The following is a 14,611-nucleotide window of genomic DNA, read 5'->3' as shown; positions in this document are numbered from 1 at the left end:
ATCTCATTATGTTCTCAATCAATCACCGCCTATTTGATATACTTGCCAGTAAACTATTCCAATAAACCTGATTTTCATTTGAAGTAAATGCATTTTGCTGATTTAAGACTGTCGTGCAAAAGGCATTAACCAACCTCCTGAAGGTCCGCAAGGCCAAGTACCGCACCTGAGGGGGACAGCTGGGGCCTTCTACGTTTGTAACTCTGGAATGATCTCCCTAACCATCTAAGAGCTGCTTCCTCTCTCTCCTCACTCAAAACCCACCTCTTCAGGATAGCGTTCCCCAGCTGAGGTCTGGTTAGGATGTCCCCCCCCCTTCCCTCGTTTATCCTTTTATCTTTTTAACCCTGTACCGTTGTTGTATCTGCTATGTTTTGCTTTGTTTTTTTCTTAATGAAGTCTGTTCCTAGTGTTCCTATGTAAAGTGCTTTGGGTATTTAGAAAAGCGCTATATCCATTTGAGCTATTATTATTATTATTAAGCTTAGATATACATTATGTGCATAAAGCTTAGAAATTATTAATTATGTATACGTACGTGCACAAACAAAGCTTAGATATTATGTGCACAGCACGCACACAGCAGATGCACGCACACAGTAGATTTACTTAGCAACAGTTAAAACATCATATTAACCATCATAGGAACCAAACGTTTCCATATCTGTAACTCTGAGAGGTACCCTTTTCCACCGGAGTTGAGCCAGTTCCGTTATTTTTTCCTGCCTAATTTTGCAACCAATTCAAGAGTGTTTCCACTGAAAATGAACGCTAAAAGTTTGTTCGGACCTGGAGCCAAATAAATACCAGACTTTTCCAAGTAGGCTTGTCACTATTCTACAGGTAACACCGAGGCTCCACCGGGCGCGTCAGCGTCGCGTCTCCGTCACGGAATGTTCCCTTTTTAATCAATGAAGGGTGGCTCCACTGCCTGCCCTGCGTTGCGTTGCGTTGCGTTGCGTTACTGCATTAAAATTGCCCCGATTTGTTTTTTGACGCGACGGTGGAGCCCCGGCGTAAAATGCAGATGTGATTATGAACAGTGGCAAAAGCACACGAAACTGTAACTGACACTGGTGATCGAATTTCCCCCATGAAATGGATACTTGGTCAGACTGGTCATAGTCGACACATCGCTGGCCAGACCTGACAATCTAATCTGAGGACTCCTGCTCCTCATGAGGGCTGTTTAAACATTCTGCTATGGTTCTGTTTTAAACTGGTGGAAACTCAAGCCCCGTGGCTTGATAGTGTACAAAAAAAACGGGCCCATTTGGGAGAGAGAGAGAGAGAGAGCGAGTGCATTTTCCACCAACGGCGGAACACCGTCAGCAGGTGGTGGTGTTTCTCGGTGGTATCAGTGCGACCCTCTTCTACCCCAAACCCTAAACCTAACCATAACTGCGAGCACGAAGCAGCGCATGTTCACCAACCATAACCCATGTTCGCCAACCTTAATCCGATCGTTTTCCACATGGCGGTCCTATGGTATGTCGGATAAGCGTGCGCACCACCGAAACCCTTACGCTAACCCTAACCGCAAGCACGGCGCAATGCATGTCAGACCAACGCACTGCCACGGAAGCGAGCGGTAGTCGAGTGTCTTAGCTGACACCCCACCACCCCTCCCACCGGCGCCGTGGCAGTTACCGGCAGGTTACCGGCAGTTTACCGACACTGCCGAACGGACCAAGATGGAGTGGCAGTGGAGTGACATAATCCACTGAAGCAGCTAACCCCGCCCACCCCACCGCCCCGGCTGATGGCGTTGCTCGATCGATCGAATGCACTATAAAAGCGTAATTGCCATTAATCTTCGGCAATGGCGTTAATCGTCAGTATCAAAATTAGGCTTCAATTGACAATGATCTTCGTTCAATGGCGCTATAGGAGTTTTAATAGTGTTTGGTCTTTCAATGCTGTAGGTAGTAGGTTGATGCTTATTTGACGCCTGCTTGTAAATCTGCCGTTTTCAAAAGATTTCTAATACATTTGAAAACTTGAAATGGGGGCATTCTGCACAATGAACACTTTCTACTTTTTGATTTTGATACCAAAACTTTTTGTACTTTTACGCAAGTCAATTTTGAATTCTGGACATTTACTTGTAACAGAGTATTTCTACATTGCAGATACCTTTACTTAAGTATCTTAAACATTGGAGTACTTTTTTACAGCACTGCCTACTATGGTACAGTACGTGTGCTGGATATAGCTGTATATACAGTATGTGGATATGGAGCAGAGAACAACACACAGAGGTATTCCAGACAACAGATAAAACGTTCACCCATCTCTTCTCTACGCCTCTTAACTGTCAACACCGTTGCCTGGCTCCTCCGGACTCGACTGGTTCAGGGACTCCTGCAAGTAAACCATCAAATGAAACAAAACGGTTGTGTGTGAAACGGGGCCAAGAGTGAAAGGACAGCGTTAACTCAAAACACTCAGAGAATGAAGCACTTGTATGACTGGCTGGCTGCCGTCGCGTTTGAGCCAAGATTTAATGTACGAGGTCACAAAACATTCCATTTCAAAACATTCCATTTACCCAGTTATGAATCCAGTGCTCCTGTTGCCACGGTCTGTTCAGAGGGCATACGTTTGTATCAAGACCAACACTTAATGAACAGCTTCCACCTGGCTTCTATTCGACTGTTGAACAAGGCATGACCACCGCCTCTCATCAGCCTAGAGGCTAAGGAAAAACCTATACCTATTTTCACATCTGCTCTTTATAGCGCCACCAGAAGGCTGACATATTATGTAAAACACATTGATTTTTATATTACTCCATTTTATCCAAATCTCACGCAATTCGGTACACATCTCTACAGTCATGTGATCAAGATGTGTTTGTTTGATACCTGTGCAACAATTATTTTAATATTAGTCCTTCAGATTTGATCCAAATATCAATCCTGATGGAGACCTGTCCACCAAGAGGGTTATATAAAAAAAACCTTCTGAAACATGTTTCTTTTGTAAAAGTAGGAAAATAAAATGGAGCATAAAATTGAGCTGTGCCGAACCGCTTCATTGACTGGCCACGTGTGTCTCTTTGCATGTCTGTTTAAGTACGGACAGCTACACACACACACACACACACACACACACACACAGGGGTCCAGAACCCACTGTTTGGGCAGTGTAGTAGCCAGTACTGACCTGGCTGTTGGACTCGGGGCAGTACTGACCTGGCTGTTGGACTCGGCGCCTTCAGGCAGCTCCATGCTGGGGAGAGACGGCGCCTGCGGCGGCCAGCGGGACTTGGGCGGGTTCCCGGCGCTGTAGAGGCGGGGCCTCTTCACCAGCTGGTCCTGGCTGGACAGAGGAGTGAAGCTGTTCCGCCTGAGGAACACCGTCTGGGAGCCTTCTGATGATGCTCTACCCTGCTGGAGGAGGGGTCAGAGGTCACAGGGCAGAGGTCACATGGAGGGGCAGAGGTCACACTCTACCCTGCTGCAGTGGAGGGGCAGAGGTCACAGAGCAGAGGTCACATTTTTACTCTGGTTCACTCACTGGAGGGGTGTAGGTGGACAACACAGAGGTGACATTGTGTTACCCTGGTTCACTGGAGGGGTGTAGGTGGACAACACAGAGGTGACATTGTGTTACCCTGGTTCACTGGAGGGGTGTAGGGGGACAACACAGAGGTGACATTGTGTTACCCTGGTTCACTGGAGGGGTGTAGGAGACAACATAGAGGTGACATTGTGTTACCCTGGTTCACTGGAGGGGTGTAGGTGGACAACACAGAGGTGACATTGCGTTACCCTGGTTCACTGGAGGGGTGTAGGAGACAACACAGAGGTGACATTGTGTTACAATGGTTCACTGGAGGGGTGTAGGGGGACAACACAGAGGTGACATTGTGTTACCCTGGTTCACTGGAGGGGTGTAGGTGGACAACACAGAGGTGACATTGTGTTACCCTGGTTCACTGGAGGGGTGTAGGTGGACAACACAGAGGTGACATTGTGTTACCCTGGTTCACTGGAGGGGTGTAGGTGGACAACACAGAGGTGACATTGTGTTACCCTGGTTCACTGGAGGGGTGTGGGTGGACAACACAGAGGTGACATTGTGTTACCCTGGTTCACTCACTGGAGGGGTGTAGGTGGACAACACAGAGGTGACATTGTGTTACCCTGGTTCACTCACTGGAGGGGTGTAGGGGGACAACACAGAGGTGACATTGTGTTACCCTGGTTCACTGGAGGGGTGTAGGTGGACAACACAGAGGTGACATTGTGTTACCATGGTTCACTGGAGGGGTGTAGGGGGACAACACAGAGGTGACATTAAGGGGTGCATCAGTTAATAGAACTAATTGATTTAATTGACTATATATATATATATATATATATATATATATATATTTATTTTACAATAAAAAGGTCAGTGCAGTAAAGTAGATGAGTCATATTATGGTATCCAAAATATAGTCTCGTGTGCAGGAAGGACAAAAGGGAAGTAATCTGAATGATCCAATATAATTATGCTGGGAACAACACGTGTGTGTGAGCATGTGTGAGTGTGCGTGGGTGGCAATGCTACTGGAAAGCAACTGGAAAGCAACTCATTGTTATGGTTGATGTACGCAGACATGACACTCCTACCCAGCCCACTGTTTATACACTCACTGCCTGGGGAATCTGTTCAACACATTAAGACCTGAGGCCCATTCTACAAATGTCTTCTAAATACAGTTTTCTACAAATGTCTTCTAAATACAGTTTTCTACAAATGTCTTCTAAATACAGTTTTCTACAAATGTCTTCTAAATACAGTTTTCTACAAATGTCTTCTAAATACAGTTTTCTACAAATGTCTTCTAAATACAGTTTTCTACAAATGTCTTCTAAATACAGTTTTCTACAAATGTCTTCTAAATACAGTTTTCTACAAATGTCTTCTAAATACAGTTTTCTACAAATGTCTTCTAAATACAGTTTTCTACAAATGTCTTCTAAATACAGTTTTCTACAAATGTCTTCTAAATACAGTTTTCTACAAATGTCTTCTAAATACAGTTTTCTACAAATGTCTTCTAAATACAGTTTTCTACAAATGTCTTCCAAATACAGTTTTCTACAAATGTCTTCTAAATACAGTTTTCTACAAATGTCTTCCAAATACAGTTTTCTACAAATGTCTTCTAAATACAGTTTTCTACAAATGTCTTCTAAATACAGTTTTCTACAAATGTCTTCTAAATACAGTTTTATGAAAAACTTGTGTTGCTATATCAGCGCTTCTCAAAACCATTTCGTGCCAAAGGACCCCCAAATATTATACGCATTTGGCCGCAGACCTCCATCACAAACTATTTTGTTCCAGGGACCTCCACAAAGTATATGACTTATATAAAACTCATTTTTGAATATTACTCCTTCAGATTTTATCAAAATGTCCCGCAAATCGGTACACATGATCTCTATAGTCATGTGATCAAGACTTCCCCTTTGTCCTTCCTGCACGTGACATAATACGTAACATACGTAACACGTAACATAATACGACTCCTCTAAGTACTGAAACTGTGCCCGCAGATTTCCACTAGGCTTTTTTCTAGTGTGTTTTTATGTGACATTTTAATTATTTGTTTTAATTTAAACATTAATGTGTTTTATATAAACAGGTAGTAACTGAAATATAAATCATGTAATAATGTAATAATAATCTACTCATAAAGTAAATAAAAGGCCTCATATAATCTACAGTAGATAGTTATAAAAGTGCACAAAGTACGCAGGTACAAAGGAAGTTGTTTTTCACAAGAATGTGTGCCGAGGAATGGACAGAGCTTAGCTGCCCTGATCTGCCCTGCCAATGATCATAGATCACCAGATATGGATGAGCTAAAGTTAAGACCTGATGATTCACAAAGAGGTGTAATCTTTTCTCTTTTTTGTGTCGTTTTTATTTGTTATTAAACTGTGCTAATAAACTACACAAAAAAGTTGTGTCCCGCACTGACAAATAAGCAGATAGCTATGAGCATGTTTGTTTTTTATTTTATTTATTTTCTATTGTGTAAAAAGTGTAAATAAAGTGTAAGAGTAATGCAGGCACAAACTCACTAGTGGTCGGTCTCTGTGGGTGTTGACCGCCTCCACTTTCAGATCAAACATGTCCACTTTACAGCCTGGCAGAGACGGAGGACAGACAGGGGACAGACAGGGGACAGACGGGGGACAGACAGGGGGACGGGGGAAAGACAGACAGGGGGACGGGGGAAAGACAGACAGGGGGAAAATAGTCACAGTCCAGGTAAGGAAGGAGCAGTGTTGTTTTTGGCAGCTAAATGTCATACGATTTTAGTCGACTAAATCTACAGTTGATTTAGTCGACAAAAATGTGTTTTGACAGGCCTTGATGTTGTTGTAATGACATATTTTACACTTTGGTTGCATGCTGAAAATAGATATACAATCTCACAACGCGTCGCGCTGAGATTGTATATCTGCTATTTTCAGCATGCAACCCAGCATAAAACTGGATCTCTTGTCCACTAGTCCCTTCCTAACATTTTAGTCTAGTTTTTATTTGTTGACAAAATTGTCAGTATATTTAGTCTTAGTTTTAGTCATCATAGATTCGTTTTTATTTAGTTTTAGTCAGTGAAAAAAGGTAGTCGACGAACATTTTTCGTCTTAGTTTTAGTCAACGAAAACAACACTGGGAAGGAGGAGGGCGGACAGACAGACAGGCAGTAAAAACAACTATAAAAGCGACTAATGAGGTGTTTTTGTTTCCTCCAGGTTGGTGATGTCTTACCATAAGCCACAGGGGTGAGCTTCAGAACCGTGTGCAAGGGGCACTTCAAGTAGGGCAGGTCATCTGTAGCGACACAAAATGTGACTCAGTTATGCCAGCAGACGTGGTCAGATGTTCCACATGACGTCACTGTTGGGCAGAAACCTTGTATCTCCATAGTTCAACCTTTTATGTTGCATGTGTACTTTATCATACGAGATTGCCCCACAAATGTAGTGTGCTATTGTCCACTATTTTTGGCATTTCTTCTATTTAAACTATGCAACTATGTCTAATGTGTATGGTAGAGTATGGTCAGACAATATGACAATTACAATTGGGGTGTTGTATCGTCTCCCTGCTCTTCTATTGAGACATGTCAAAGGTCATGTCTCACCGAGCTCGACACAGGATCTGACACGGATTTTGACCCGATGGTCAACTTGGTCAAGGCTCAATTCATCCCCTGAGCAAGTAGGCCGGCTCTATTAGCTTAATCAATGTAGGCCTGACGTTGAAAAATGTAAAATGTCTTCTAAATTCTGACAGTTTTCTGAAAGATGTTTCTGTATCAGTGGTGTTCATGTCAAGGACCCCAAAAATGATTGCCACCGACCCCCATCTGAAAATATGTCGTTCCAGGAACCACTCGGAAGCAAAGATTTGAGTTAAAAACATTGGCTCTGAAAGAATATATGTTCAAAGATTTGTTCCACATTTTCACGGTTTTAAAAAAATAGTGGCACGCTAGATCTGGTATTTTTCAATAGCTAAATTATAACATAATGTTTAAAACACCAAAAGGGGTTCCCGCCCCAAAATGGGTTAATGCAAAAAATGTCTTCGGGAACCAGGTTCAAATGCGGGGTAAAAGAGGAAAGTTACATTGTGCAGCTTTAAGTGTGTCTGTGGGTTTTCCAAATATTTAACCTATGAATAATAATAATAATAATAATAATAATAAGTACATTGGACCCATTGGAACACAGGTCATTTTATCCACCACCCATTTCCTAGTAGGTATAACAGTTCTGGACATACAGTACAAGGTTTCTACTCGTCGGTGACAATAACCAGATTCATGTATTGTCGTATTATATTTGGTGTTTGACCTTTTAAATATAAATTACACTTCTCCTTTTGCTCCCCGACATTAAGGGCACATGCACAGTGTGTGCCTTCAGAGGTGTGCCGTCAGCTAGCTGTGTAGGCGAAACTCTGCAGACTGTGGTTTTAGCTTTTAAAATACTCCAAAAAAACACACAACCCACTTCCTGTGCCCTTACTTGGCAAAAACAAAACCTCAGGACAGCACTCTAACCAACACTGAGACTATTTTGAGAACAACCAATTTTCCAGTTTGTACAGCAAATAAATTTTGTTTGTGTCCGTTTCATCTGACAAAATATGTGTCATATGGCGTGGTGGAAAATGACTCGTATTTGTTTTAGTTTTATCTTGTGTACATGTGGGGAAAGCATTCTGTTCTACTGAGGCTAAGTGTGCCAATACAAGGTCAACATTCAAACAGTAAGCCTGATATGGTATGGATGTGGTGGTGAAATCATATGTTAAGACAAGATAAGTGCAATCCATCTAATGAACATAATCGATGTGTTAAACATGTTCTTTGACAGAGAGATACTGAGATACTACCGATGTGTTAAACATGTTCTTTGACAGAGAGATACTGAGATACTACCGATGTGTTAAACATGTTCTTTGACAGAGAGACACTGAGATACTACCAATGTGTTAAACATTCTTTAACGCAAACATTTAACCACACCACGACTGATGTGTCTATTCAATGTACTGCCTCTAGCAGACGCTCTTATCCACAGTAAGAAATGTCACAATTGTTTTGGACGCACACGGTTTCCACCAATCAGCGATAATGATATTCAACATGCATACATCAAAGACATGGCACATATGCTACATAAGTGCCCATGGGTTTGTAGATCTAACCTGCGCTCTTGTCCAGGAAGTAGGCCAGCAGGCAGCGCATGACGGCCTGGTGACAGATGACCAGAACGTTGCCCTGTCTCTCCAGCTCCATGATGACCGGCTCCAGCCTCTGGACCAGGTCCTGGTAGGACTACAAAGACAAGAGCCTACATAAGGTCCTGGTAGGAATACAAAGACCAGAGCATAAGGCCTACATCAGGTCCTGGTAGGACTACACACAAAGCAAAACAAAGCAAAGTTCTTTGTTTACCCAGGGAAGTGGACTAAGGTTGAGAGGCTTGTTTACAGCCACACCCTGCTCATAGAACATTTCATGGTAGAGGTTCAATGCCTTGCTCAAGGGCACTTCAGACAAGAGCATATACTCAGCATGGAGTGGCCTACATAAGGGGTTCCCAAAGTTGGTCCTCATACCTCTCCCCCTGGGTAGCGGTAGTGGTATTTGTCCTGGTCCCTCAAAGCAAACTCCTCTGGGTATTTCTCCTCGATCGTGTGGTAGGTCATCTCCTCACACACACCCTGGAACACACATCAACAGGACTCTGTCAAAGCCACACACACCCTGGAACACACATCAACAGGACTCTGTCAAAGCCTCACACACCGTGGGACACACATCAACAGGACTCTGTCAAAGCCTGGAAGGTGGACCACATATCGTATTTCTGTACAATGTATGAATTCCCCAAACTCTCAAATGTAAGATAATGTCGCCATATCACAAAGAAAGTGTGAGAATTTACTAAATTCCCATGGCTGCTAGTTCGGGATCTGTTTTGGCTTTTCAAAAAAAGTCAGGAAATCAGGAAATCTGACCATAGATCTGTATATTAAAAACACTGGTCACCTCTTTCAATTATTATTATTATTACCCAATACAGGGGCAAATTAAATAATAATAATAATAAAAACGTTATTTATATAGCACCTTTCATACATAAAATGCTTCACATAAAACAAACAACAAGCAGCGGAATACCAGAAAGCAAAAAGCTAGTTAGTACAAGAAAAAAGTATACAAATTAATAAATAAAATTGTAAGAAACTTTGTAACAGAACATTGAATGTGAACACAAGATCAATTTAAACAAAATGCCAAGTTGAAAAGGATACGTTTTCAACTCGCTCTTAAAAACAGCAAGGGAGGTCGCCCCTTTTAAGGTGCAGCGGTAATAACCTAAATATAGTCTGAACGTTGTATTTGGAATTAGAATATGCACATTATTTGAGTGATAACACGTTATAGAGCATCGCAGTCCCACCCCCTTTCAGGACGACACCAGGCCCAGGAAATGATTCCCAATGCATTGTTCCCATAGACAATTCAAAAGGTATTTATTTAAAGACGGTTACGTCGCGGACAAAGCCAACTCGAGTCGTGACAACTCATGACAACAAACACAATACTTTGGACCAAACAAATAATTACAAAGAAGTGTTGTAACCGTTGTAACCGAAGTGTTCTTCTTTCTAATTATTTGTTCAGCCCAAAAAAAATTGTTCGTCGTCATGATTTGTCACGACAAGAGTTGGCTTTGTCCGCGGCGTAAACGTCTTTAAATAAATACTTTCTGAAATGTCTATGAGAAAATGAACAGAGAATCATTTCCTGGGCCCTGGTATAGGGGGCGGGACTGCGACGCTCTATATATTATCTATTTTGCACAGATATGAATACAGGAGATGTTGACAGCAGATGACCATTTGAGAAGCAGTGGCCCACTCACCGCATCGATTTCATTGAGGATCTTCCACTGCTCATAGGGGACTCCCAGCTCCTCCGCGGTCTGGATGGTCCGTCTCAGCTGACTGGTCCACACCTTCAGGTCCGACAGGCGGTGCTCGTCCACAAACTCCTTCAACGCCGTCGCAAACTGACCGTGATAATGATAATGAGTTATGAAAGGTTACAACGTGCTTCACATACTGTAATGGAGCAGCAAATAACAATACCAGTTAAAAACGTTTGCTCTGAAATATACCACTCGGTGGTGCGCTGCTATTTTTCAATAGCTAAAGTATAACATAATGCTTAAAACACCAACCGGGGTTCCCGACCAAAATGGGTTAAAACAACATACATAAAATCAATGGGTAACATAAATAAAACAAAAAAATAACAGAGAATAAAAGACCATTAAAAAACTGATAACACAAAAGGTGAAAGAGATGTGTCACAGAGACTACATTTTTGGTAGTGTTGCTGGCTGTGACTCTGAATGCCAAAAAACAAAAAAAGTAATTAAAATGTTGACATATTATTGCTTATAGCAGCTTAGTCATGGGTTTGGTGTGGTTAAGGTTGGGTTAAGGATGTGGGGTGAACGTTCATCTTAGCTTGTACTGTAACTGTGGTGGATTCACTGAGGGAACAAAAACAAGAGGGAAAGACACAACAATGACTGTGTCAAGGTTTGGCTGTTTAGCTTACATAATGTAGGATTCATGATGACTATTTTTTATGTATTTGATGTGTCATCATGTTTTTGTTCTTGCTTACTGTAAATCACTCTGGATTAAGAGCGTCTGCCAAAATGCCAAAATTGTAAAACTCACGACGTCCCTGGAACTACATATTTTTAGATGGGGGTCCGTGGCCCAATAGAGATAATTCTGGGGGTCCTTGACATGAAAAAGGTTGAGCACCACCGACATAGAAACATGGGTTTTTCAGAAAAATGTTAGGATTTTAGAAGCCTTTTTTTTTTTTAAATCGACCTCAGTCCATTTTGGGCCGGGAACCTCTATTGGTGTTAGCATTATGTTATGCTTTAGCTATTGAAAAATAGCAGATCTACAAGCTCATAGCACGCCACCGAGTGGCTCACCTGCTTGCCTCTGTCGGACAGCTGTGCGTCTCTCACCTGCTTGCCTCTGTCGGACAGCTGTGCGTCTCTCACCTGCTTGCCTCTGTCGGACAGCTGTGCGTCCCCTCCGATGCGTCCCTCCACGTTGTGGTGAGACTCCCCGTGGCGACAGAGGTAGATGGAGTGGGAGTGAACGTGGATGTTCATCAGGTAGTAAACGATCTTACTCTGGATGTAGTCCTGGACGCGGTTCACCAGGAACCTCCGGCCCACATTGATCACCTGGATGAAGGACAGCTTCCTAAAGGGAGGGGGAGAGAGGGGGAGAGAGAGAGAGAGACAGTCTGGCATATCAGTGGTTCTCAACCATTTCAGGGCGCACACAACCCACACAATAATATGATTTGAACTAATTTCACAATTAAGGGGTATCACGATTGAGTTTCTCTCCACCGCAGCTCATTCACGTCATGTTGTAGTTTATCACCTAAAACTGGAGTACGCGTGGGCCTTTACAGGTCTGTAACAGTGTCCAAATGGAACCAAAGAGGCCTGTCATGTTGTAGTTTATCAGTGTATGTGTGGGCCTTTACAGGTCTGTAACTGTGTCCAAATGGAACCAAAGAGGCCTGTCATGTTGTAGTTTATCAGTGTATGTGTGGGCCTTTACAGGTCTGTAACTGTGTCCAAATGGAACCAAAGAGGCCTGTCATGTTGTAGTTTATCAGTGTATGCGTGGGCCTTTACAGGTCTGTAACTGTGTCCAAATGGAACCAAAGAGGATTGTACACTCTTTAGTTACATAAACAAATAGGCTTTTACAGTGTAGATTATGGGGCCCTGAAGATGGAAAAATTATATCAAATGGGGTTCCGTGGCCTAATCCATATGAAACTGGGGGTCCTTGAAACCTAAAGTATGATTTGCATGATGTATGATATTTCCTAATCAATGTGAATTTGGGAGGTCTGTGAACTAGAAATTACTGAAGACCCTGGTCCTGGACAACTACAAGTAGTTCATTATTAAAACAAATTAAGTTCAGTGGTATCTTGACTCACTGGCCAGAGAGGAAACATTCTCAGTGATTATGACTGACTGCTTTAGCCCATTTAGGCCTGACCTCAACATTTTAAAAAAGATCTTCTAAATCCTCCAGTTTTCAGAAATAAATATTTTCACAATTTAAAAAAAAGAGCAGACCTACAAGCTCGCAGCGCGCCACTCGGTGGCGTGCTATGAGCTTGTAGATCTGCTATTTGTCAATAGCTAAATTATAACAATGTTTAAAACACTAAAAGGGGTTCCCACCCAAAATGGGTTAGAGTCGTTCTCATTTTCTCCCCAAAATGAATTTAGGGCATATCAGTTATACAGATCAGATCACTTCAAATAAAAATGAGTTTGAAAGGAAACTCCACCACACAGTTCTAGTACAAATAAACCTCTGTCTCCCCCTACTGGACAAAGCCTGCATGGATGCCAATGCTGGGCAAAACCTACAATCTGTTTAACACATGTTAAGACCAATAACCAGAATTTACTTTAGCCTGGCTTACGTAACTCTGGCTTTGAAAATGAAATCTGTGAAAGAGCCTCTTCTTATTAATAGAACCTTTTTAAAAAAAAACGTTACTAAGTTTTGCCAACATATTACAATTTGAAATAATGATTCATTAATTATTTATTTAATTTATTGAAAGTGTTTTGTGAGATCACAACAGTGACCTGTGGCCGTTTCTGCCCAATATCAAGAAATTCTCTCAAAGAGATCCTGAGATAATCGTTCAAAATGAATATACTGTATGTATGCATGTACAGTATGTATGCATACTGTAGTTGTACATGCAACCTTTTGGTGTTTTAAGTGTTATACTTTAGCTATTGAAAAACAGCAGACCTACAAGCTCATAGCGCGGCACCAAAAGTGCCGCACTACGAGCTTGTAGGTCTGCTATTTTTTGAAAAATCGTGAAAATGTGGTGCAAATCTTTGAATATATATTCATTCAGAGCGAACGTTTTTTTAACTCAAATCTTTGCTTCTGGGGGGTTCCTGGAACAACATATTTTCAGATGGGGGTCGGTGGCCAAATACAGATAATTTTTGGGGTTCTTGACATTAAATATTGAGCACCACTGATATAGAAACATTGGCATTTCAGAAAACTGTCATGATTTAGAGGACCTTTTCATTTTATTTCGATGTCTAAATGGGTTAATAACGTCTAAGAATGAGTGTCTTACTTGTCATGTTCATCGGGATCTAAGGGTTGATATGTCACTTTGTAGCATTCTATTCTCTTCAGGAAGTCTTCCATCACACTCTCTCGGTCTCTCTCTGGGTAGTCTGGACTGGACACCTTCACATCCTGACCGGGGGAGAAACATGTATACGTTCATTTATCATGTCGTATATGAAGATACTGTCAGATACTGACCGGGGGAAAAACATGTATACGTTCATTTATCATGTCGTATATTAAGATACTGTCAGATACTGACCGGGGGAAAAACATGTATACGTACATTTATCATGTCGTATATGAAGATACTGTCAGATACTGACCGGGGGAAAAACATGTATACGGACATTTATCATGTCGTATACCAGGGGTGGGCAACTGGCAGCCCGGGGGCCACATGCGGCCCCCACCTTCACTTAATGTGGCCCTCAGGTTAATAATAATAATATTGGTTTCAGATGTTACAATTCCACAACATGCAAACATGACCTGCTTTAATTACTGCAGTCTAAATTAGTAGCTCATTGCTCAACACACGTATAATTAAAGGCATTTCAAATTACATAAAAATGTTAAATTCCAGGATTCTAATTCAAAAATAGCAAAAATTCAAGATTAAAATTTGAATATAGCAAAAGATAGCCGATCTACAAGCTCAAAACAGCTTGTAGATCGTCTATTTTTGCTAAGACAGTAATAATATATAAAAAATATGGCCCTAGGGAGTGAGTGTGGACATATAGTGGCCCTCTCCATCGTCAAAGTTGCCCACCCCTGTCGTATACTAAGATACTGTCAGATAGAAGTCATAACTAAACGACATGCT

General features: G+C 41.8%; 1 protein-coding gene across 3 annotated transcripts in view; it reads right to left on the bottom strand.

The window, feature by feature from the left end:
* Nucleotides 1-1,647: 1,647 nt before the first annotated feature.
* The window catches only part of LOC308315838 (6-phosphofructo-2-kinase/fructose-2,6-bisphosphatase 2-like), a 28,492-nt gene continuing 15,528 nt past the window's right edge, over nt 1,648-14,611 (bottom strand). For all 3 annotated transcript variants that reach the window (XM_080764036.1, XM_080764038.1, XM_080764037.1), the window contains exons 8-16: nt 13,787-13,911; nt 11,634-11,841; nt 10,461-10,607; nt 9,148-9,252; nt 8,734-8,863; nt 6,784-6,846; nt 6,087-6,151; nt 3,198-3,395; nt 1,648-2,364 (exon numbers count right to left, since the gene is read on the bottom strand). In XM_080764036.1, the coding sequence (XP_080620162.1) occupies nt 2,311-2,364; nt 3,198-3,395; nt 6,087-6,151; nt 6,784-6,846; nt 8,734-8,863; nt 9,148-9,252; nt 10,461-10,607; nt 11,634-11,841; nt 13,787-13,911 (1,095 nt within the window). In that variant the 3' untranslated portion in view covers nt 1,648-2,310. The remainder of the gene's footprint in view (nt 2,365-3,197; nt 3,396-6,086; nt 6,152-6,783; nt 6,847-8,733; nt 8,864-9,147; nt 9,253-10,460; nt 10,608-11,633; nt 11,842-13,786; nt 13,912-14,611) is intronic.

Source organism: Protomyctophum bolini (assembly GCF_963924005.1).
Source record: "Protomyctophum bolini genome assembly, chromosome: 5".
NCBI lineage: Eukaryota > Metazoa > Chordata > Actinopteri > Myctophiformes > Myctophidae > Protomyctophum > Protomyctophum bolini.
This window is presented reverse-complemented; position numbering and strand designations above follow the sequence as displayed.